This window comes from Corapipo altera, unplaced genomic scaffold, assembly GCF_003945725.1.
Source record: "Corapipo altera isolate COAL_440 unplaced genomic scaffold, ASM394572v1 255, whole genome shotgun sequence".
Taxonomy (NCBI): domain Eukaryota; kingdom Metazoa; phylum Chordata; class Aves; order Passeriformes; family Pipridae; genus Corapipo; species Corapipo altera.
This window is the reverse complement of record NW_020884929.1, coordinates 2,764,138-2,785,958: the sequence shown is the minus strand read 5'-3', so window position 1 is coordinate 2,785,958 and position 21,821 is coordinate 2,764,138. Positions and strand designations below refer to the sequence as shown.

Sequence of the window (21,821 nt, the reverse complement as noted above, 5' to 3'; positions counted from 1 at the left end):
TGGCAACCTCCTGGTGACTTCTCCTGGCTCCCAGGTAAATCCACTACACCCTTCCCCTGAGTCTCACATCTCCCTAAACCTCAGCAGAATGGACTACACATGTATTTTATCTTTTGTAAAAAGACCGCATGGATTTTGAATTGAAAGCCTTCAAGGTATTTCGTGATCTAGAAATAATACAGTAGTTTATGTTTTGCGTGACTTCCTACTGTATCCTCTTGATAAAATGAAGGCCATACGCCTCCACAATTTTCCATTTGCACGGAATTCCACCAGTTTAATCAAAGTGAAACATAAGGTACTGTTATGGTCCTTGTACCTTCAGATTTCCTTACTGGTAACCCACATATAATCCGTTAACCCATTGCATCATTCAGAAGAATAAACAACCTGGGCTCAGCATACAGGAAGCTGAAAAAAGAGGAAATAGAAAATATTAGTTTTCATATATATATTTTCACCTCTGCACAATTCAGACTGAAGTATTTTCACAGATCAAAGCTGTCCTTCAGATGAGCCTGTTAAGTTCCCTATGGAAACAAAAAGCATTTCCTATTTTTAAGTCTGAGCCTTTTTCATTTAAACCACTGTTTAGTCAGTCCCACCAGACTAAAGGATGGATCCAGTGGTTAATAAGGGTAGCAAAAGTCAGACTTACTTTCCATTCTCTGGTATCATCTACACTGCAATATTAAAGGTTAGGTGTTTGTGTAGCGCCAAAGATCAGCACCTCAGCCACACATGTTCAAACATATACACAATGGAAGTGGCAAGGGACAATACACCCATTTACTTGGGGATACAGACTACAAAATCCAGATTTTTTACTTCTAATAAGGAAGTCTTTCCACAGTTTGAGTAAAAGAAAGGTGTTTAATACCTCTGCTCAGATGCAGAGGTGGAAACACTTACAGACACTTAGCTTAGAACTTCAGGTACAGAACCAAACACCCACCTCTTTCTAGGTACGTCATAGGACAAGAACTCAGTGAACTCCTTCCCAAGAGGAGATGCAAATAATTATTAGTGAGCAAAAGATTAGCAATCAGAAATCCTAGGCTTTGTCCCTGTCAGAAAAGAATTAATGTGGTTGACTGAAACCAGAGGATCCACAATCAAACCAGTTTAATCACTGTGGGTGTACTGGCTCCAGCTGGGATGGAGTTCACTTTGTTCAAAGCAGTGCCTATGATGCTGTAATGTGGATTTGTGACTAAAAGGTGCAGAAAACACACCAATCCTTTGTCTATGGCTGAAAAGTCCTTGCACAGCATCAAGGCTTTCTTCAAAAGGCTGATCTGCTGCTCACATTATTTTGTTCATAGTATTAAATATTTAACTTTTTCAGTCAGTCCCGTAAAACTTTAGTGGGTTTGAGTCATATTATTTGGTCCCTAAGTTATCTCAGGGGCTGCTCATGAAACCAGTCACTGATTTTTGAAGTTACTGCAATAAAAGAACGTAACAGATAGACTTGCTCTGAAATTCTTTTAAAGATTACCTGTCCGTAAATCAATACAAGGCAGAAGATTATTTCTGTGGGCATTTTGGTGGATATAGCAGAATTCCTTGACATAAAGTGCACAGTAAGCTAAACACTGAGCCAGTGAAGCTGCTGGGAAGGTCAGGAATAGAAGTGCGGTCCCTGGGGGTGTTTGTAGGCTGAGCTTTGCTCAGCACCACATCCAACCCCACATCCTGCTGGGCAGGACCTGGCTGCCCAATGTCCTCTGTGTGCACACACTTATGCCTGGGCAGGCTGGCTTGATTTGACCTTGATTACATAGTTTTTTTCCTAAGAAAGCCCAAGAGGATCTCACATTGCCGAAAGGGAAGGTCCTCTGTGCAGTAGGTATTTTTCCCTCTGCTTTCCGTACTGCCTAAGGAAGTAAGCACTTGTATTTGAACACCTCCCCTTTTCTGATAAAATGGTTTTCCTCACCTCTAAGATACTTGCCACTCTCACACGATGCTAAATGGAAACACTGTCATCTGCAAACAAAACTAGAACACACAGACAATGAAATATTGCTCACCACAGCACTGGAGATATTTTTAAAGCTGCTATTCTGCTATTTCACTGTAACCCTGGTGTAAGTCAGATACATAAGGAGGGGAGACATGGCAAGGAAACAAGGAAGCAGCTGAACTCAGAGGTGCAGGAAGTTTTCATCTTCTGTCTCTCAGCAGAGTATCTACATGATTCCTTTTTACATGATTATTTTCTGGGGCTAAGTGTACTTAGCATTGCTGACACTATTCACGAGTCCACTAGAGAGCAGCTATGCCTCACATTTACTGAGGTCCTTCTTTTAATTAGTTTCTCTGACATTTATTGCACTTAAAACAAATGACTAATCGGCCCTGGAAAGCTTTCTCAGTACTAGACTGAGAAGTGATGGAGGTGTGGATTGAGGCTGATCTGATTCATACCAGTGCATGAATGCTTGCTCTAGGTACTAAACTGCTCTTGTTTGAGCACAGTGTCCTTCATAAAGAAGGCTGGTATTAAAAGGAAAGTAAATTAACTCCTTGAAGGTTCAGGTTCCCTTGAATCCCTTCAGTAAGGAATATACACATTTTCTAGAGGAAGTCCAGAGCAAGAGGCAGTCAAAGGGACTGTCTTTCCTGTGAATGGATAAAACAGGAACCAAAAAATAGCTAAATATGGCTGGTTTACCCCATTTTCACAAGGTGCAAAAAAAGTGCTGTGTAGGTCTAAAGAACTAGTAAGGCACAGCAGTCCACATGAACCCATATTAGGCCATTTTCCACTAACTTACAGAAGATTTTAAATAACACTGAAGAATGAATTACCCTAATGAGAAGACAATGTATTGTATGAAATATACAATTTTACTGAGACAAGACAATTTAATGCATAAAATACTGGCTTCTTCTGACCATCCTCTTAACCTTATAAAAAAGCTAAAACTGTCTTTCTTTAACATCATGGAATGGGTTAAGTATAAAGACACAGTTTAAATTCCAAAAGCCTTACTATGTATCTTTCTGTCAGATAAAAAGATAAAGCATGAAACAATTTGCCACTTCTAATTATTTATTTGTTTTGGCAGAAACTGGACGAAACAACTAAAACCGCTCAGGATCTGATGAAGAAAAGAGTTGAAAGGAAAAATCTGTGCAGGTCAATCCTTAAAAGCATTGAATCAGGTCTTGCAATAAAGAAGAAAACAAGGTGGTTCAGAGAACGAGTATGGAGAGTTTCCATGGCATGTGATTGTGTCAGATGGTAAAACTGTTTAACCTCTGCTCAATTTAAAAAATAATTTAAAGTGAAGTAAATGGTGACATTTCTCAGTGTGGCCAATGCAAAAGTGCAGAGGGCAAAGGCAAGAAGAGAGCCAAGAAAAAATCTAGAGGGTCTATTGCCTCTTTGCCTGTATTTTTCACAGTACCCTTCAAAATAATGTTTCTGTTTAACCTTTCCCTGCAGATCTGCCACAAACAGCGATTTCAAAGCGCATCAGCCTCCTTTGATCTCCCAGTATTGTTTTGGAAATTACAGCTTTGTCTCCTTTTTCCTTCAGGCTGTTTCTGACATTCTCGTGAGTTTTCCTGTTCTCAGGTTTAATGTTTCCATTTCCCTTCACGTTTTTGCCCTTTGTGCAGCGGTATCAAGTAGAATTACTTGGCAGCCTTCAGAGTGCCATCAGTCCTGTGACTTTTCAGCTGGGCCCTCAGCATCGGGGAGGAGGGAGGGTCCAACCTGCAGAAGGGGAGATTTAAGGAGCTGCTTTTGATCCCCAGCATCTGGAACAGAACTATCCTGGGAGGGAGCGGAGGTGCCCAGGGCAAAGGTGTTAACACTTGTGGTTCACTGCTTGTCCCTGGCCAGCAAAGGGCAGGTGAATGAGGAGGACAATAAGCTGGGAAATACAAGTAGAGATGCAGTGGATAAGAAACCACCTAAAAATGCCACCCAGCAGGGATTTGAAGAACGGCAGGCTTAGCTACAAAGAGTAAAAAAGGCACTGATAGAGTCTTCCCAGGGGCAACAACAAAGTAGTTGTGTAATCCTTATGATAATCAGAACAGGAGGATAGGGAGTGGGAATTGATCTATATGGAAAAGAACGCTGAATCCTATGATATTGATTCTACATAAATTCTGGATGCTATTAAAGAAAGCTCATCCTTGTTTATCTGCACATCTCGGGATATGATTTTCAAAAGCCTCCATTGTTCTCGACTAGAAGATCTTCAGTGCCTCTTTGTTTGTCTCTTGGTTTCCCACAGGTTAGTTCAGAGAAAGGGCACTGTCTGCTCTGGGAACAGGTATCAACTTTTAAGTCTGCAAGAAAAATGTCCTTGCCCAAAAGAGTAGTTTTAGAGACCAATTTTACTATTGTCTTGTATATTCACCTACAGATGAAGTCATGTGTTTACTGCCTCAGGTTTCTGAAAAGAAAACACAAGCAGGACAAGACGATTTTACAGTCAAAGGTATAACATTAGAGTAACACTTATAATTATTTTATTTTTTTTTTCCTTGAAAAGGAACAACTCTCCTGGGAGGACCAATGAGATAGTAGCAAGGAATTAAAACCTATGGTCTTCTATTGATGTTTCAATATGGAAATTACTGAAAATTATTAAGATGAATCTTGCAGTCATCCCTCTGAAATAACTGTCAGTGGGTGATCACACTTTCAATCTTTGCTCACACAGAAGTCTCTGACTAATGTTTTCAGACAGATTTTTGTACTCCCACAAATGCAGTCAGTAGTTATTTTCACACAAGTAGTCGTTTCATTTATATTTCAGCAAGAAATTTGGTATTTTGAATTTCCTTTCTCTTCACCTTCATTTTCTGTACAGAGGTCTTTGCTCATTTTTAATACATTTCCGTAGGTTCACTAACAGGGAAGGGTGTATATTCTTCTGGGAACTTGCCTACCAGAGGCAAAACCATTGTTGGGGAAAACTCAGAAGTCTGGGCAGTCACTGCAGTCACTGCTCCCGACAGTGAACAGGATTTGCCAGTTTAGAGGCTCAGGTATCCTGTATTGCCACAGCTCAGCTTTCTGGGGAGTTACAGGACAGGAGACACTCACCAGAGCAGAAGGGAGAAGAGTGAGGGAAGGAATTAAGGCTAGAAGAGGTGGGTCCATGGCTTTCCTGGCTCCAGTTGAGTGATGCAAATGTGTTGGATGTGTTTCCACATACATGACATAGCGAAGATAACTTACTCTCCCCTCCTTCCAAATCCAGCTGTGCAGACCTGCCAAATCCCCTGCATCATCATCAGCACATTCCACCCTTGACAGTTGGACTAGATGATCTTGAAGTTCTGTTCCAAACTTCATGATTCTGTGAATCACTTCACTGAAAGTAGCATAAAATTCAATTATGAAAGAAAAAAGCACACAACTGATCAATTATGTTTTTGTGGGATTCCACCTGCTTCTGCTGCAGTTCTTTGTCCTGCCTTTAGATTCTTTAGTCATGGATTTACCTTACATGTAAACTTATTTATTTAGACCACCCGAAAGACCACAGATATTGCTGGTTACCTTAAGTGGTTTATTCTAAATTACCTTACTTAGCTAGTTGGGGGGTTTTAAATCAAATTCTCACTTGGAATATTTTCATTTTATAATGTCTGTGTCATTTCCCACAGTTAGCTACTCTGTTTGCCTCCACACTTGAAAAATGCTTTCCTCTCACATCTGGCTCTCTGTATTTAATTTTGATTTCCTTCTTAGACCTTCATCGTAACCAAGAGGATCTTGATTCGTCTCGCTCTTTGAGGTCAAAACATGCTCACAGTGCATCTTAAAACTATTTCCATTACTGTTTCCACTGAATGCAAGGAAAATATGTTGACTTCATTAAAAAAAAAAAAAATTAAACCAGAGATAATTTTCATAAATTAGATGTACAGATTTCACAGCTCAGAAACAAGGATGTCAAACGTGTCCAGCCTATACAGCCACCTACACAGAAACCACAAGGTTTCAACGACAAGTCACTGAAACCACACATTTTTATCCAAGACTACCTTTACCAAACGGGTGCTGCTGCTTCAGAGTGATGACTGATCACACAATAGTTTTTCCAAGGTTCGCTTAAGGTGCTGACCTGTGAAGAAAAACGACACTCATTATGCAAACAACTGTGCTCTAGAGCTTCTCAAATCTGTATGTGTGTGCACGTAACAGATAAATCTGTATGCACAGGCACATGCATTCATATCTGTTATATATGGCTAGTTATAGATAAAGACCAGAACAGAGACATCTGAAAAAACGAAAGTCATAACGAAAAGCTGTTTTTCCAAAGATACTCACGTTTTATCTGTTAAGGATAGCATGAGCTAGTCACCTCAGCACTCCCTAACCTGCTCTAAACAATTAAACAGAAGACGTATTTAAGTGTAAAGTCATAACGAAGTGCATTACATTCTCAAAGTAATTCCTATATAAGAAACAAAATAATTAGTATTTAAGAGAATTCTGTACTGCTATAGTTACTTCCACATCAAGAGATTTTATTGACATAACTGCCTGAAAAGCAACAACAAATCCTGCTCGAGCAATACTATTATACCTGCAAGAGTCTTAAATGTAGACCAGGTTGCAGAGTTAAGATTTCCCTAAATCCTCTCCCATAAACACCATTCTTTCAGAAACTGCGCTTCAGCCACAGCTGAAGGGCTGGATGCTGTCTGCACTGGCACCAAACTGCTGTTCCTGGAACGATGCTGCAGAGTGATGGCCCCCTCAGCCTCGCGTGCTAGGGAGGTACTCGCTGCGTAGGCGATCACAGTTTTGTTCGGTAGTAAAGCCAGCAGAAGAGCAGTTTCTGACTTCCAGCAGCTCGCTGCCGTTTGCAAATCTGTCAGTTGTGCTAAGGAGAAACTAGGGGTCATGGGGAAATGATTGCAATCAAAACAAAGGTAAACACAAAAACAAGCTCTCAAGGCCTTCGCAAGAGGGATTTTTAACCTGAATCACTTCAGACCCAAGGTCCTGTGACAGAGGCTTCTCAGGATGCACTGAACTGTGACGCTGAGGAGCGGTGGTCGGAAGTAGAAAGTTCATTAAATGGCTTTGCTGATGAAGAAAGCACTTCCATTACTACATCCTGAGAACGGCAGGGGTGGCTTCTGCCTCAGCCTTCCCCTGAGTTGCGCAGCAGGACACCAAATCCTGTTCTCTGCTGCAGGAGCTGAAGTCCAAGCACCGTCTGACGGCTGACCCAGTAGTTTGCAGCACAGTGGTGGAGCACAGGAGAAACTGAGGAGATGGTCTGCAAGCAGGTACTTGGAGTCACTCCAAGGGGACACACACTGTATTCTCCAGTGCAATCTCACACTGCTCCTCTGCCCCCACTACTTCTTGCTGTGCCAGAGGTGCCCCAGCACTGCATGACATGGCGCTGTCCCTGGGCCTGGGAACACACAAAAGAAAGGGCAGGAGAACAATGTGAATGAGCTTATAGGACTTGGAACCAACTTTATCATTAAAAACATAATTCTAATAGAAACTGTGTACAAACAGTAAACACATACACATAGATGAAATAGGGTACAATCTGTAAACCAGAAAGTGAAACTATTTAGAAATAAAAGTGGTATTCAGTCATCTGCTGCTACCAATAATAAAGATAATAAAAAGGAGAAAATTGCATTTTAATTTGAATTTAACTTTATGTAGAATGTATTAGTAAGGAAGGTAAAACCAGGGCTGATTTGCTGGGGAGGAGGGCAAAGGGGCCATAGCCCCTCGCTGGCTGTGCCCTGTGTTTTGCTCTAGACTATGTAAGAGAGAACAGCAGTTCTGCTGCAGAGAGCCCACACCAGCACAGCAGCCTCACCAAACCCTGGGAGTGAATTCCGAAAGAACCTTTAATTTTGTTATGAAAACACAAGCCGTAGTCTCACACTGATCACCACGCAGGACACGCCAAGATATAGGGAGGCCCAGCTGCCAGTGGAATACCTATGGAGCACATTACCATATCCTGCAGTAGACTGTGCACCAGACATGACCATCCTGAGCTGATAATGGTTTGGAGGTTATTTGTTTGGTACTACTGAATTTGTAACACAGAAGTAACTTCTGACTTTTGTTCCTTCTGTTCATGAACATTAGCAAATGAAAAAAAAACCAACATTTTGCCTTGTGCCATTCTGCATCCTGTCCAACATCTGTGTGTATCTCTTGATTTTTCTTTCTCAACATTTTGGATGAACACAACACAAACTGTAGCTTCAGCACTAGCACCTCCCTGCTTTTCACACCATGGAGTCATTGGGAAATGTGTATTATATACAGACAACACTCCTGTGGTAGAAACCCTGTGCCCTGTGGGCCACATTTCACAAGGAGACCTGCAGACCCTCAAGCACGTGCTTGTCTTGTTTGTTGCCCCCACCACTCCCCGCCTGTGGCTTTCAGCTGAACAACTCCTTTCTGCCCTCAAATTTTTAAGAGAACTGTGGTAGCCTAACTTCCTGTCAACTGCTGCCTTGCCTTCTGAACGTGGCTGTCCTCTGGTAGTGGCGAAAGATTATTATTAATACAGTAAAGAAGAATGAAGCTGCTGTATAAAAGCTGCAACACAGCTCAGGCACAGCTTCAAGCTCTTACTGTTACAGAGATCGAACTGTTCAGGCCTTATGCAGGAGTTTTTAATGAGAAATATGAAAGGAACTGCATGACATGGATATCTGCAGTGCCAGGAGACCAGACTTAATGACCCAGTGAAGCTTCTTCCATCCTACATGCTGAGAAAGGTGTAACCCAGAAGCTGGGAGGCTGCTCCAGCATTAAAGACTTAAAAGGACATTCTCTCAAGAGGATAGCTCTGAGTATCTGGTTCTGTGCACAGGGTCTAGGCTTGTTTCAGGTTCTGGGTGTTGACAGGATGTTTTCTCAGTGCAGTTTGTTATTACCAGCTGATAAGGCTAAAAACACATCAAACTAGGTGCCTAACAAGCATCACTGGGTTGACCTCGGAATAGAAACTAGCTGTAACTTAACTCTGAAGGAACCTTATGGAGAATGTCAGTGGTTTTATATAGTTGTCTATTAATATTTTAGTGTCTGTGTCACCACATTAAGGGTTATATTTAGTCTGATTTTTATAGTAAATAAAATTTAAGTACAGATTTTTTCCCAGGTTTGGTTTTTCTCTTTTCAAAGCAAAGTTAAAAGATACAAGAATTATATCAAAGCTTATAATGAGAAAACAAAATTGCAAGGGGGTACAACTAACTTGCAAGGTTGTCAGAAATATTTTAAAGACTGATCTTCCTAAATCTGTTGTACAGGAGTCTTCTTCCTAGTCTCCAATTTTCCAGTATAACTCTCTCCCCTTGCTTTCCTACAATCCCCCCCAAGTCACAGAGAGTATACACGTGAAATTCAACATACCTAATTCACAAAAATTCTTTGAAAGCAGCCCTGCACATTGCAGACTTTTTTGGCTGAGCCATAGCAATGACTAAGCAATGGGAAAAGCCTCCCTTCAGTTCTACTGTAAAGGAAAATGTGGGTGGGGGAACTGGGCTTTCGGGGTCAAAGTCACTCAGCACTTGGGTGGCACTGTGGCAAAGAGGAAAGAGGAGGACTGGGTCTGGGATGGGAGGTTTCTCAGATTTCCATTCTCCAGCCATCCCTGTAGGGCCAAGCCAGCGACGGTGCGAGAGAGGGTGTCATTATTTGACTCAGCATGTTCCTAAGCCACAAGAGAGAAGTGACGTATGTAAAAAACTTGTTGCTCACTCTTATCTGATAAGAGGGATATCAAGGAGTTTTCTCCACTGCCTAGACATAGAGGAAGTCCTTCTTTGTCCTTGTATTTCACTTTCTCTGTCAGTATGCCTTCCTTGATGCAATTATTGTGACTTTACAGCCTCTAACACAAGACAGGAGACTTCACAGGTTTAAAGACATGATATGCAACCACAGGCTACCACATCCCCAAATACCCATTGTTTAGCTTCCTATTTACTCCACCAGCTTCAAAACTGTTTTCTGATATAACTGATTTAATTTAGTAAAATCCCAGACAGAGCCATCTCACCTCCCATGAATTTGGTGGATGTCTGCCTGGACCAAATCCATGAATTACGCTGCTGGACCAGCAAATGAATAAAGTCTGCCACATTTCTGTGATGCTTCTGGTAGAAAATGACAGTGCTTCCCCTACTGCCCAAACAGTCTTTGGTATTACTGTGCAGCTGTTCTTGCACCATCTTAGCCACAATCAATTTTATCTCCTCTAATATCATAAACTGCCTTTTGCAGAGCAGTGCTGCACAACGACACAGACCAACTCCCTGTGTTGTCCCTTCAAGCCACGTGTGTCTCAGAAGACATGGAGAGTCATATTGTGAATTAACTGAAGTTTCACAGTGATTCTGAAGTTGTCTGGATCTGCAAAAAATCTGCAGGGATATCTTTGCATGAAACAATGCCAGCCACCAAATGACATCAGAACTATTCGAGTCTCATTACACATCCACGTGGAAAGTTTCCAACCTATCAACCAAATAAAAATGCATAAAATAAAGGCTGTGATAGCAGGACCACCTACTGCAGCCCAGGCTCAAAGGAGTTTCTCAAGAGAATCCACAGGTGAAATAATGACAGTAAAAATTAGAAGCAGAAATCATTACCAGCCCTGCTCCTTGACTACCAACACTTCCAACAGTACAGTCAAAAACTGGATTGGGAATAAATGCATGTACAGTCAAGTCACTAGTAACCACCTGCAAAGATGATGAATGTTCACTTCATGAGGAGCAGAGCTAAGTACTCTCTTCCTGTAAAGAACACCACTATCAGAAATAATCTCTCCATCCTCTCAGCACCCTCAGGGAGGTGTTGAATAACAGACGAAATAAAATTTTGCAAAGCTTCACAGGAATGGAATGAAAGGAGGTGGGATAAAAAGACGTAAGTATTGGCTACCATATAGTTTCTCAAACAAAAGATGCCGCTGATTTCCACTAATAACATTTAGCTATAAATTAACACAACTTTAGAATAAAACCTACTGAGATACTCTGTACTTCACAGTCCAACTGTGCTGCTTATCTAAAATTATTTCAAGACATGCCCATAGGAAAAAAAAATTAAAAAAAAAATAAAATCACACCACCTTTTCTTCAAGAAATGACTATGTGGTAGAAGGAAATATTATTTCTTCCTTATTTCGGTTTTCATTTTTCAGGATTTCTGTTCCCTTTCACCAGGAAAGATTCTGTGTGTGCATGCATGAGACTATGAGTGCACTGTGTTATCTACACCCCCCCCCCCCCCGTAAAATCTGTTCCTAAAAGCAATCCATTTTCTGAAAGATGAAAAATTACTTAAGCACCTAAACAGCAAACACTAAACAGTCATTTGTACACAGAAAACAAAACACTTGAGTCTGCCAGACAGAGTTCTCACCAACCTAAATGTTATTTTTAAATGAACAAGAAATAGGTGATCCAGCCTGACAGCCCACATTCATCCACAGCAGAGAAACACACAGGTGCATTTTATACATGGCAGCATATTACACACACTACCACACACCAAACTGAAGTCCAAACTCTGTGTAGCTTTTGTAAAGCATCTCCAAAGCCATCTGAAATCGTCAGGTTTTCAGAGGCAAAGATTTTCTTTGAAAGACACTTGGTCATCTTTTTATTCACCACAGCGAAGGTGTCCAAGAGACTTTAACTAACCTCTGCTAATTCTACATAGGAACCTTTTAATGAATACCATGATACTGATAATAATTTGTTAATTATAAGACATATGAGCCATTTAAAGTTGTTTTTTTCCTCTTTGTGATGAAATATTAGGAACAGTGACCTTAAAACCAACTGATTCCTAGAGCTGGCGCTATGTCCCTAATGCCTGAAGAGACTTTTGCTTGATTTCACACAACACAAATGCACTTCTACGTTCCAAAGTGAATTCTCAGGTCTCAGTATCACATCTCCTTTGAAGAGATTAAATTACAAAACTAACTTCGAGCCTAGCTGCTGAAGAAAGTGTTTAGCTGCCACAAGTGATAGTGTCCCTTGGGACTCACCAGGATTCAGTCCCTGATCTTCCAGTACTGCTCCCATCCCGGTAACGGGCATGGATGCAGGGATTCACCTCTCCCAGGGCAATGTATCTCCCTGCAATTTTCAGCCCCAGTGGGCATGCCCTCCACAATGCTGTTAATATATATGGTACTGGTTCCAAGCAAATATAAACCAAAATTCATATGGCTTAAATGCCAAGATGAGCTTTTACTCGCACCTCTAACAAGCTCTAACAAGCTGAGAGTGTAAAAGTGGTGGTTCGTAGATACCAGGGGGAACTAGCTAACAAACATCCCTTGGAACCATAAAGTAAGATAAATACATTTAAATTCTGAAGAGAAGTCTTGTCATATTTGTCCAGAACAGTACAGAAGAGCTTCAGATGGGGAGATTCATTAAAAAATGCAGCATCTTTGTTTACCTAAGCCTGTGGTTTCTAAGTAGCTACTTTTTACTACGTTTATTTCTTGACTCAAAGCGAAAATGGGAATTCACCCTTTTCTCTTTTTTTCCTGTCCAATGTGCAGATGGGGCACATTTTCTCTCACTCCAGCCATCCCTGCCCCCCCACGCACAAGCTTGCATAGATGCACCTAGCCAGTGGAAAAGAAAAAAGGGTTACTCATTAATCCATTCTACAAAGCTTTCCAAACTGAAATGGGTGGGGTCTGCATCTCCAGCAGGGAGCAATATATAGATAGGTGCAGAGCATACCTGGGCACAGCTCAAACTGGAGTGTTAAACTTGGACAGCACAACTTTGCTCCTGGCCTATTTTAAAACAAAACTCATCAGGATGGAGAGAACGATTATTTTCTGTATGTTTTTCTTCTTTTCCAGTACAGTGCTGGCTGCAGCTTCACACAGAGCAGTAAAATACAAACAGATTCTCCTGGTAATTGAAAAGTTAGAACACGCAGTGAAAGATAAGGTAAGCAAAGTATTTGTCATAATACTGAAATTGTTTTCAAGCATTATGTGTTGTTTAGTATGTAACTTGTGAGGGGCATCACTTTCAGAAGTTTCCTAACTTAGATTTGTTTCATTGTAGGATGTTGAATGGCTGCATACACCTGAAAACCCTGTGGTGAGACTGCTTTACCATTTCTTTAATTTTAATTTAATTTAATTTCTTTAATCAATTTGATTTTGTACTGGTTTACTCCACTGATAAGTGGCACATGCCTTCTTCTTCCTATCTCTGACCTAGTACTCTAAACTTAGCTAGACGAAGAAAATACTTCTATAAAAGTTTCTTATTTCTAAATATTTAATAGCAGAACTGCTTATATTCTGCCGTCCTAATTACTGTTTTACTACCATATGTGTATTCTAAGCCACACACAGATTCATGTGATCCATTTACTCAAGAAACAGTGCTGAGAGTGAGGGTTCATTCAAGACCCAGATGAGCAGCAGTACTTTTGGGGATGTGGGTTTTGGGAGTGGAAGTGCCATGGGCTCCAAAGGGACTGCCTTTCCCTCCCACTGAAGCAGAATGCCAAGAGTGGCACTGTAAGGCCGTATCACAGAGCACTTCCTCTCATATGTACTCACACTGGTCTCTCTGAGACTGTATGCAAGGGTTGTGCTATCAACAGGAAGACAAAACTGCATTCTGCAAATAATTTCTGTGGATTATAACTAGTTAAAAATACAAGAACAGCTCCCAATGAATCCCTTTTTAATACTGATATTTATTTATATATTATTTATTGCTAATATTTTGCATCTTCCAAGGTCAGGAACTTCTTATACGTAGTAAATTTATAATTCCAGACTCACAGAAAGTCTGTGCATACTCAAAAGTGGCAGGATGGAGGATGTGTCACAAAATTAAATGCTAATCATAGTAATAACATGTCTTAAAAGCTTAGAGGGTAAATGCATCCTGCTTTGATAATCCCCAACATGCAACAAAGGTCTAGAGCAAACTGTGGCTAATATAATATTATACTTTTGTTATCAGCTGTCTTAAATTCTTGAGCCCTGACAACTATTTCATAACACAAACAATGTAGACTGACATATAAAAATAACCATTATGGATTATTATGCTGTAATGCTGCAAGCATTCTTACAAAAACTATCTACTCAGGACTGCAAACTCTCTTGTAAAGCAGCTTCAAGAAGGAAGGAAAGAAACTCACCTCATTTCACACAAGTTTTGGTTAGCTTCCTCCTAGGCTTTACAGTTGGCTGCCTTTTTTTACTTGCCAAAAATATACAGAAGCAGGACCAAAACAGGGACGTTCCTTTGCATTGCTGGAAAGAACTGCTGTGCACAAACCCAACGCACTCCAACTAATTGCTGGAGGTTTTTTTCATTAACACTCTTTCTAACTTGTGGTGTCAAAGTGAAAAGGAGGAGATGATTAGCTGTCATTTTACTACAGTGTTTGCTGCTACCTCTGAAACAAAGCAAATACAACTAGTGACTAATTGCTTCATCAAGTTGTTGGGTTTGGTTTTTTTTCTCAAAAAAACCCATGCTCACCTCAGGAAGGAAGACAACATTTCACTTGCAGCTTAGGGCTTTACAGTCTGATTCTGGGAGGTCCTAAGGTACCTCTGCTGAAAACTAGAGAAGACAGAGAACTCACGTATTTAGAAAATATTGAATTGATACGGGTTCAACTTCTGATGAAAAGCATTTAAAAAATATTAGTGTGCTAATAGTAATTATCACCAGCAACCAAATTAATGAACTTTTCATCCTACAGGGTGACTAAGATATGAATTACTGTGTGCCAAAGAGGCACTTGGGGGTGATTAGGTGCCACCACACCCTAATGAAACTTGATTTAATCAAAAGTTGTTCATATAACTGTATTTCAAATATCAAAAATACTGCTTTTATGATAACCTGCTTACGCCAGATGTAAATTTGGTCTTGAATATTCAAGAAGAAAACTACCTTTTGTAACACTCAAAATTAGGTGGTTTATCACCATCTGTTTTGGCTTCCTTGAGGTTCCTCTGTGTGGACTGTTAGTCCCAATACAATCCCACACAACTTCCTAGGGATGTCAGGTGACATCAACTCAAGGAAAATCATGCTGAGGCTGAAAAAGTAATTTTAATGCTGAAGTGATTCCAGAGTACAGGGAAGATAAACTTTCTTGCTGGTGATTGACAGTGCAGCTGAAGTCATAACACAGTGCTGATTTACACAGGATCAGTATCTAACCCCGCTGGCTAATTCTGGAAGTGAGGGCTTTACAGGCTAATCTGTGAAGCTAGTTTGAGTCAGATGCAGAGCAGTGCTGCAAATTGCCTCTGAGACAAATATTTTACAAGCTTGCCTAGCCCCCCTCAAACATTTCCAGTGGTCTGTGCTTTTTAATGCCTCTTCATTGAAGTGCTTAACCCGTGACCACGTACCAAACCCCACAATCCTTGCCGTCGTCTGACTGTTGGCCTGCCTGCAGCTGAGTGTTAACTCAGCAAAAAAAGAAAGGCAGTAGAGACGAGAAATGCTGGTTTCTCAGCTCATCACGGATGAGACAGAAAACGTTTTCAGTTTCAGCTGGAAAATCGTTCTCTTTTTAAAAAACGAATGGTTTTTTTCCAGTAAGCAAGACTGGTTACGGTAAGATGCTTGAAACAAACATAAATGTGTGGCTTTTAAGGAAAATAAAATGTTTTCTCTAACCAATATAAAATGTTGCTAGTAAGATTTGCTATAAGCAACATACATGGAGGTTGCCTTCTTGTTGCCTGGTCCTTGCCCAAGCAGCAAAGTGCAGTGTCATCTAGCAAACCGAAATGAGACTCCGCTTGGGTAGCAGTTGGTTAGGGTGCAAAGCAGGGATGGTGGCTTTGGAGCCTTTCTAAAACGCGCAATCAGCAGTCCTAAATGTTTCCTTCACTTAGAAACTGGCTTCAATAAACACTGCTTTTGTTTCTCTCTTGACTATTAGGTTAGTTTTGGTGGTATTTCCTGTATTCGTTTCCCATGTTATCATGTGAGAACATTTCAATAGTTCTACATCAACTCTAATTATTAAGGAGGCAGTATTAGAAATGGCACAAAAATTAGGATGAAAAAGGTATATTCCCACATGTAGCACTGAGAGATATTTGTAATTTTTTTAAATAAAATGCTCATGCTTGTGAAAACCTACTACATGTAACATATACACTTCAGGAGCATTTTTTTTTTAACTGCTGTCATGATTAATATCCAAGTGGAAATTTTAGTTAGAAAATACTAAGTGTTTAAGTAGTTAATCCAAGATCAGGCAAAGTAAAGATCTCTTGCATATCTAAAACTAACTTTAAAAAAAAAAGAGTACAATCGAATATTCTCAATTAATATCCTGGATACTTACTTTTGCACATGGACCACAACCTAACCACATGCAGGAAAAAGCGCTGAAACATTTGCTTTAAAACAGTTCCTTCTTTTCCTGCCCCAGGAGGGATGCATGGACACAGCTCTGAGCTGCTTCAAGAATGGCACACTGCAATTACAACCCTTAAACAGCCAAGTGAACACTACGTTCACCAAAGCCATCAGAGTCTTCAGAAAATACACCATCAGAAGTCCTGGAAAGGTAGGATTTCCTCACAGTGCTCAGAATGGTGATCATTGCTCCTTATTTTCTATAGCAGACACCACCTGCAAGGGTAGAATTGTAGAAAGCAAACTCGTTAGGAAAAAACAATCTGCCTTTCATTACTTCGGAAATTAAAAATGTCCAATTTTTGCATTTTTGGGAGAGGCATTCACTGGGATCCTGCATCAATCACATGTATGTACTTGGCAGCCACATGTGTGCTCGCAAAAGGACAGGGATCACTGCAAAAAACGTGAAGGAAAGGTGTCATTACTAAATTCTCTCCCTTTCTGAAACAGCTTGTGTTGAAGCTTTTCCAGTTGGAAAAGGCTCTGCTTACAACCCTCTTGGTTTTTCAGTGAGAAAGCTTGAAGCCTGATTTATGGTTCTGATGTGCTGGTTAGAAATGGCATGATTTTCTTTATTTTCCAGCAGTGTGAGTCTTCATGTGAATCCTACAAGAAGAAACCCCCCAAAGAGTTTTTGACGAGCTTTGCAAAACTAATCCAAAAGGTAAGCAGAGCTGATTTCTCCTAGGTGCTTTCTACATTTTGTGAACTATTACAGATATCCTTATTTTACATTATTTCTAACAATGCCTTGTTTTTACAGTTACTCAAGAACGAATATAGCACACAACAGAGCTGAAGGCTGCTGAAAATCTACTTCTTAAAGCAGACACTATGTTATTTAAGATGTGAAAAATGTAAATATTTTTTAGTGCTCTTATGCTGTGTTGTGTGTGTGGTAAGTGAAAGCTTCTCCCAAAATATTAAGGAGTCTTTTCTGGATGGCTATTCATAAGGTGGATGCTGTTTTGAAAGTGATCCTACAGTGAAAATTAAATTGTAATTTCACAAAAATAGGTTCTCTTAAGGGACTTAACTGTCACCTTCTGCTGAACTAGAAAGACTTGAGATCCTATATTTTTGCTTTGATCTTACATGAATCCCAAGCAGAGATGTCTAAAATTTTTTAAAGAAAATGAACAAATATACCACACACACACAATTTGATTTATAAGCTCTGTACCTTAGCTAACTATGGAAAAAATATCCTGCATTTAACTGCCTTCTAAATACTGGGAAGACATTTACAAATGTTACAAATCCATGGCATGTATGGCATGGGTCTGACCTGTGATTAATGGCACAATCTGCCTCAGGTTTCACCAGGGAGTGGAGTAACCCATGTGCTCTAAGTAAAGAGAAACAATTTTGAGTGGAAAAACACAGTTCAAAAGGTGGAATTCTACCTAGACTCCCCCAACATAACATGATAGATACAGCACAGGCATGACTGGCTGGTGTGACCAGCCACCTCAAAAGGTCCAATAAACACAGTAATTGATGATTATTCAGAGTGAAGCAGCTCAAATGCATATTGCTCTTTCTCAGAGGACAATATTTTACACTCATATTCATGTACTATATTAACATTATTCCTTCTCTCTCCATTCATTTTAACAGTTTAAGCTTTATTTACAGTTTATCCTTAAATCTGTCAAGTTTTTTGTTATGTGGAAACCTGCCTGTACAGCTTCTCAGTCCTGAATGTTTCTGTGGAACTATGGCCAGAGATACCACTGAAACTTTTTGAAGTAAAAGTGAGTATCATAGCACTTAAAAGTACTTTTAGCAGCTTAATTATATATCACCATATTCTGCTTGCAATGATTCTGAACCTCTGGACTCATCCACCTGAGCAGCAACTGCTAATTTACCCCCAGAGAGATATTAGCCCCACATGAGGGAACTGCCCTTGGAAGAGAGGGTAAAGCCTTCCAGTAAAAATTAACCTTTCAGGTAATTTTTCTCTCTACTTAGTAGAAATGTGGTATAGACAGGAAACTGGAAAACTACATCTAGTGTTACAATGGAAAGTTACAAGCTCAGTTACCGCCACAAATAATGAGGCGTATTAAAAATATTTCCATTCCTACCAACGTGGGCCTAAAGGAAAACTAATACAAAAAGCTTTGCTGCCTCTACATTTTGCTGTCCTGAAATGTGAACTTCCTAATGGAGGAGGAGGAGGAAGGAAGATCCTTAGGGCAACAACAAACCAAGTCTCCGCAGTGAACTCTCCTTGTTTCTGGTGATGGCCATTTTGATTTAGAGCATCTTTTTCTTCTCCTTTTCTTTTCTTTTTTTTTTTTTTTCTGTTTCAAAAACCGCTTTTCAGACTCTGAGTAATATTCTATCTCACATCTCAGTGTTTCCATATCACTGCATGAGAATGAACATTCTAAACATGAGCTACCACTCCTATGTACGTAATCAAGCTACTAAGTGTAAAGGATGTTCTTTCTGCACCTTCTATCCCCACTTCTGACTCACCTGCCCATTAAGTCCCTTCTCCACCAATTGCTGAGCAATATGCAAGGCTGCTGCTGAGACTGCAATGCATTTTGAAGTTACAGAAGCAGAGAAAGGGAAAAATTTAATTTCAGATTTGGATAAAAACAACTGGGAAAATATTAAAGCAAGTCCTGCAGTTGCAGTGTACCGACATTCATATTTTTATGGAGGAGTTTAACTGAATGCCTTTATTGGGAATTAAGTGCCTTTTTTGGTGATTATTAGAAGGTCAACCAATAAACTAGCACTTTTCACTTACTTCCATGTGAGTTTTGCATATTTGCATATGCAGAGTTTTAGGGAAAGAGCTTTATTTTTGTAGAAAGAATACAGTATATATTTTTTTATTTGTAAATGTCTTTTCCAGTAACTTGCTAAATGCCTTAAATCAATATTCTAAAAGGGCCTATTCTAAAAGACTGAAAAGTCTTGTTGTGCAGATGAAATGTTTTTAGCATTTTAACACAAACGACATTGTACATTACCTATTTATTAGCAATCATTATAAAGCATTGAGAGGGAAGTTTAGTATCTGGGATGGATATTTTATGAATGGAAAGAATTCCCTACGGGAATGTCATAAGCTAACTGGTTACTCCTGCCCACACTGCAGCAATTTCTGGGTTTCGTGCAGGAGACAGCACGTAATGCAGTAAGCAATGTAGCTATTTCTGTTTAGTGACTTGCTCCAGCCTTTTAACTATGGGTCTTATCACACCTAGCATAGTGCTAAAGAGGTTTTCTTCTTTGTTTTAAACATAATATACTTGCTTGTTAATTGAGGCTATTTCTTGTACCAGCAGAACAACTTAAAATGCTCATTTGTAGGATTCAAAAAACTAGTGGGAAACTGCAACAAACGTAACTTAGAGGGTTAACTGCTCTGAGATCTTGCAGAAAACCAAAAGTATTGGACAATCCAGTCCAGTGATGTATGGAGAATATTAATTACAAAACTTTCACAGCTGATGTTCATTAACACCACGCTTCTGGGCAGTGTCAGCACAGTCACAGCGGGCAACTCCGTACACTTCAAATACGCTTTGATTCACACGATCCTGTGGCTCCGTGCTAACTTCGATTTGTCAGAGTTACGAAAGGCTGAGGGTGTTATTCAGTGTGCTATTTGAAGAACAGGATGAATGAAGAACAGGAAATCTGTGCACAACAAACCAGCCTTCAAGACATCATCTCGTTCTGCAACACCGTTCTCAGAATAAGAAATTAAGACACACCAGGAGGAACCTGTGATCCTAGGAAGGACCATATCACACATCAGGATGTGTACACAGCCTTGACTTACTTCCTTGTGTAAGATGGACTCTCTTTGTACTAACTGCACTCTCTGCAGAAATAATGTATTTTTCATTAACTGAGTGTAAGCCTTTTGTAAAAGCTCATTACCTCCCAGGGAGGCTTTACAATATATTTATGACTTTGATCATAAGTGCACTTTTCAGGTACTTCAAGATGTGTTTTAGCATGGTATATACAATTCTGTGTAATATTTACTTTTCCAGAGAAGATTATTTTTATACCCACTGACTCATCTAATTTAATTATTTATTGCATTTCTGTAAAGGGAATGTTCATACTAAGGACTATATGGTCTGATTAATTTATATGCCTGTGATATTAAACAATTTTACCTAACACAGCTTTCTCTTGTTCTATTCTTTTAGAACTTCTTTCTGTAGTTATCTGAGTGAGAAGTATTCCCTGGGGAATAGTTAGGGGTCTTCCATCCCGTAAATTACATACCTGGTTTGGAGTGGGGTGACTTGTTCCTGAGTATTTCTGCTTCTCTTCACCGAGTGAACAGATGACTCAGAACTGACTAATAGCTAATTCTGGCTCCCACTGAGATTGCTTGGATTAGACTCTATCCTGGTTTTCTTTGAAAACCATTCCTACCCTGACAGTGGCTGATAAGTGAACTTTGTTAGCCTACACTGTCATCAATTTATCAGATCAGGGACATGGTATACAAAGTTTATCTTCTTCATATAACCATTAAGAAGGAGTCGTTAACTTTTTATTGCTCCCATCTCACTTGAAAATATTTTTTAAAAAAATGGGCTTTTCGGGGTTAATAAAGTCCTTCTGGCAAACTCATGGCAGGTTCAATGACATCACCCAGATTTCTTTAGACTGCCATGAACAAAAATCGGATAACATTCTGTGTAGAGTCAAAACAGGAAAAGTCAAACACATGAACACATAACTATAAAAGTAACAATTATCCAGTCTGTTTTTCACTCTTCTCTCTCCTCATCTTTTTTTTTCCTTGCTTTGAAATGTCAATCCTTTTATCACAGCCCAATTTAACAGGATGTGCTGAAGTTCAAAAAATATGTATTATAGTTTACAATGGTAGCTATGTTTTATCTTTTATTAAAATGCCTTTTCCCTGAAATGTAACAAAAATGGATCAACAACAAACAAGCACAAAGTTCTAATGAAAACAAACACTAAACAGTTCAACAGCTATTCCTCTCCTTTTTAGAAAACACTGACTCAAATAGTAACTACTTTCATTGTGTTTTCTGTCATCCCACAACTGCATTTGTTGGGCCTGATTTCCTTTAAAAAAAAAATCCTTAAAAAATAAATGGAAACAGAGAGGAAGTGTCATAAAACACTGGAGGCTTCAGGCATGAACTGCTCCTGCGTCCAGGACAGAGGGTGATGTGCTCACTCAAAAGAAGAGCCAGCAGACTCATTCCCAAGGATCTGGATGTGCAAGCTGCCTCCTGCTGGCTCCCAAACAGTTCAGTGGTGGTGAACACCCGAATCTGCACCTTAGATCTCCCTGTGAAAGGCTTTGGAAGGAAGAGCAA

The 21,821-nt window shown here is 39.8% G+C and overlaps 1 protein-coding gene across 1 annotated transcript; it reads left to right on the top strand.

Moving 5' to 3' along the window:
- The first annotated feature begins 12,803 nt into the window (after nucleotides 1–12,803).
- IL21 (interleukin 21) lies at nucleotides 12,804–20,111 on the top strand. Its single transcript, XM_027658881.1, has 5 exons — nucleotides 12,804–12,990; nucleotides 13,111–13,146; nucleotides 16,481–16,714; nucleotides 17,054–17,134; nucleotides 19,947–20,111. Exons 1-5 carry the CDS (start codon nucleotides 12,856–12,858, stop codon nucleotides 20,109–20,111), a joined length of 651 nt encoding a protein of 216 aa, XP_027514682.1. The 5' UTR covers nucleotides 12,804–12,855.
- The last annotated feature ends 1,710 nt before the right edge of the window (nucleotides 20,112–21,821 follow it).

Coding starts and splice junctions, on each gene's coding strand:
- IL21 (XM_027658881.1), top strand. CDS start 12,856: ATGGAGAGAACGATTATTTTCTGTATGTTTTTCTTCTTTTCCAGTACA. Junction 13,147..16,480: donor ATACACCTGAAAACCCTGTG/GTGAGACTGCTT, acceptor TTCCTGCCCCAG/GAGGGATGCATGGACACAGC. Junction 16,715..17,053: donor GAATTGTAGAAAGCAAACTC/GTTAGGAAAAAA, acceptor TTTATTTTCCAG/CAGTGTGAGTCTTCATGTGA.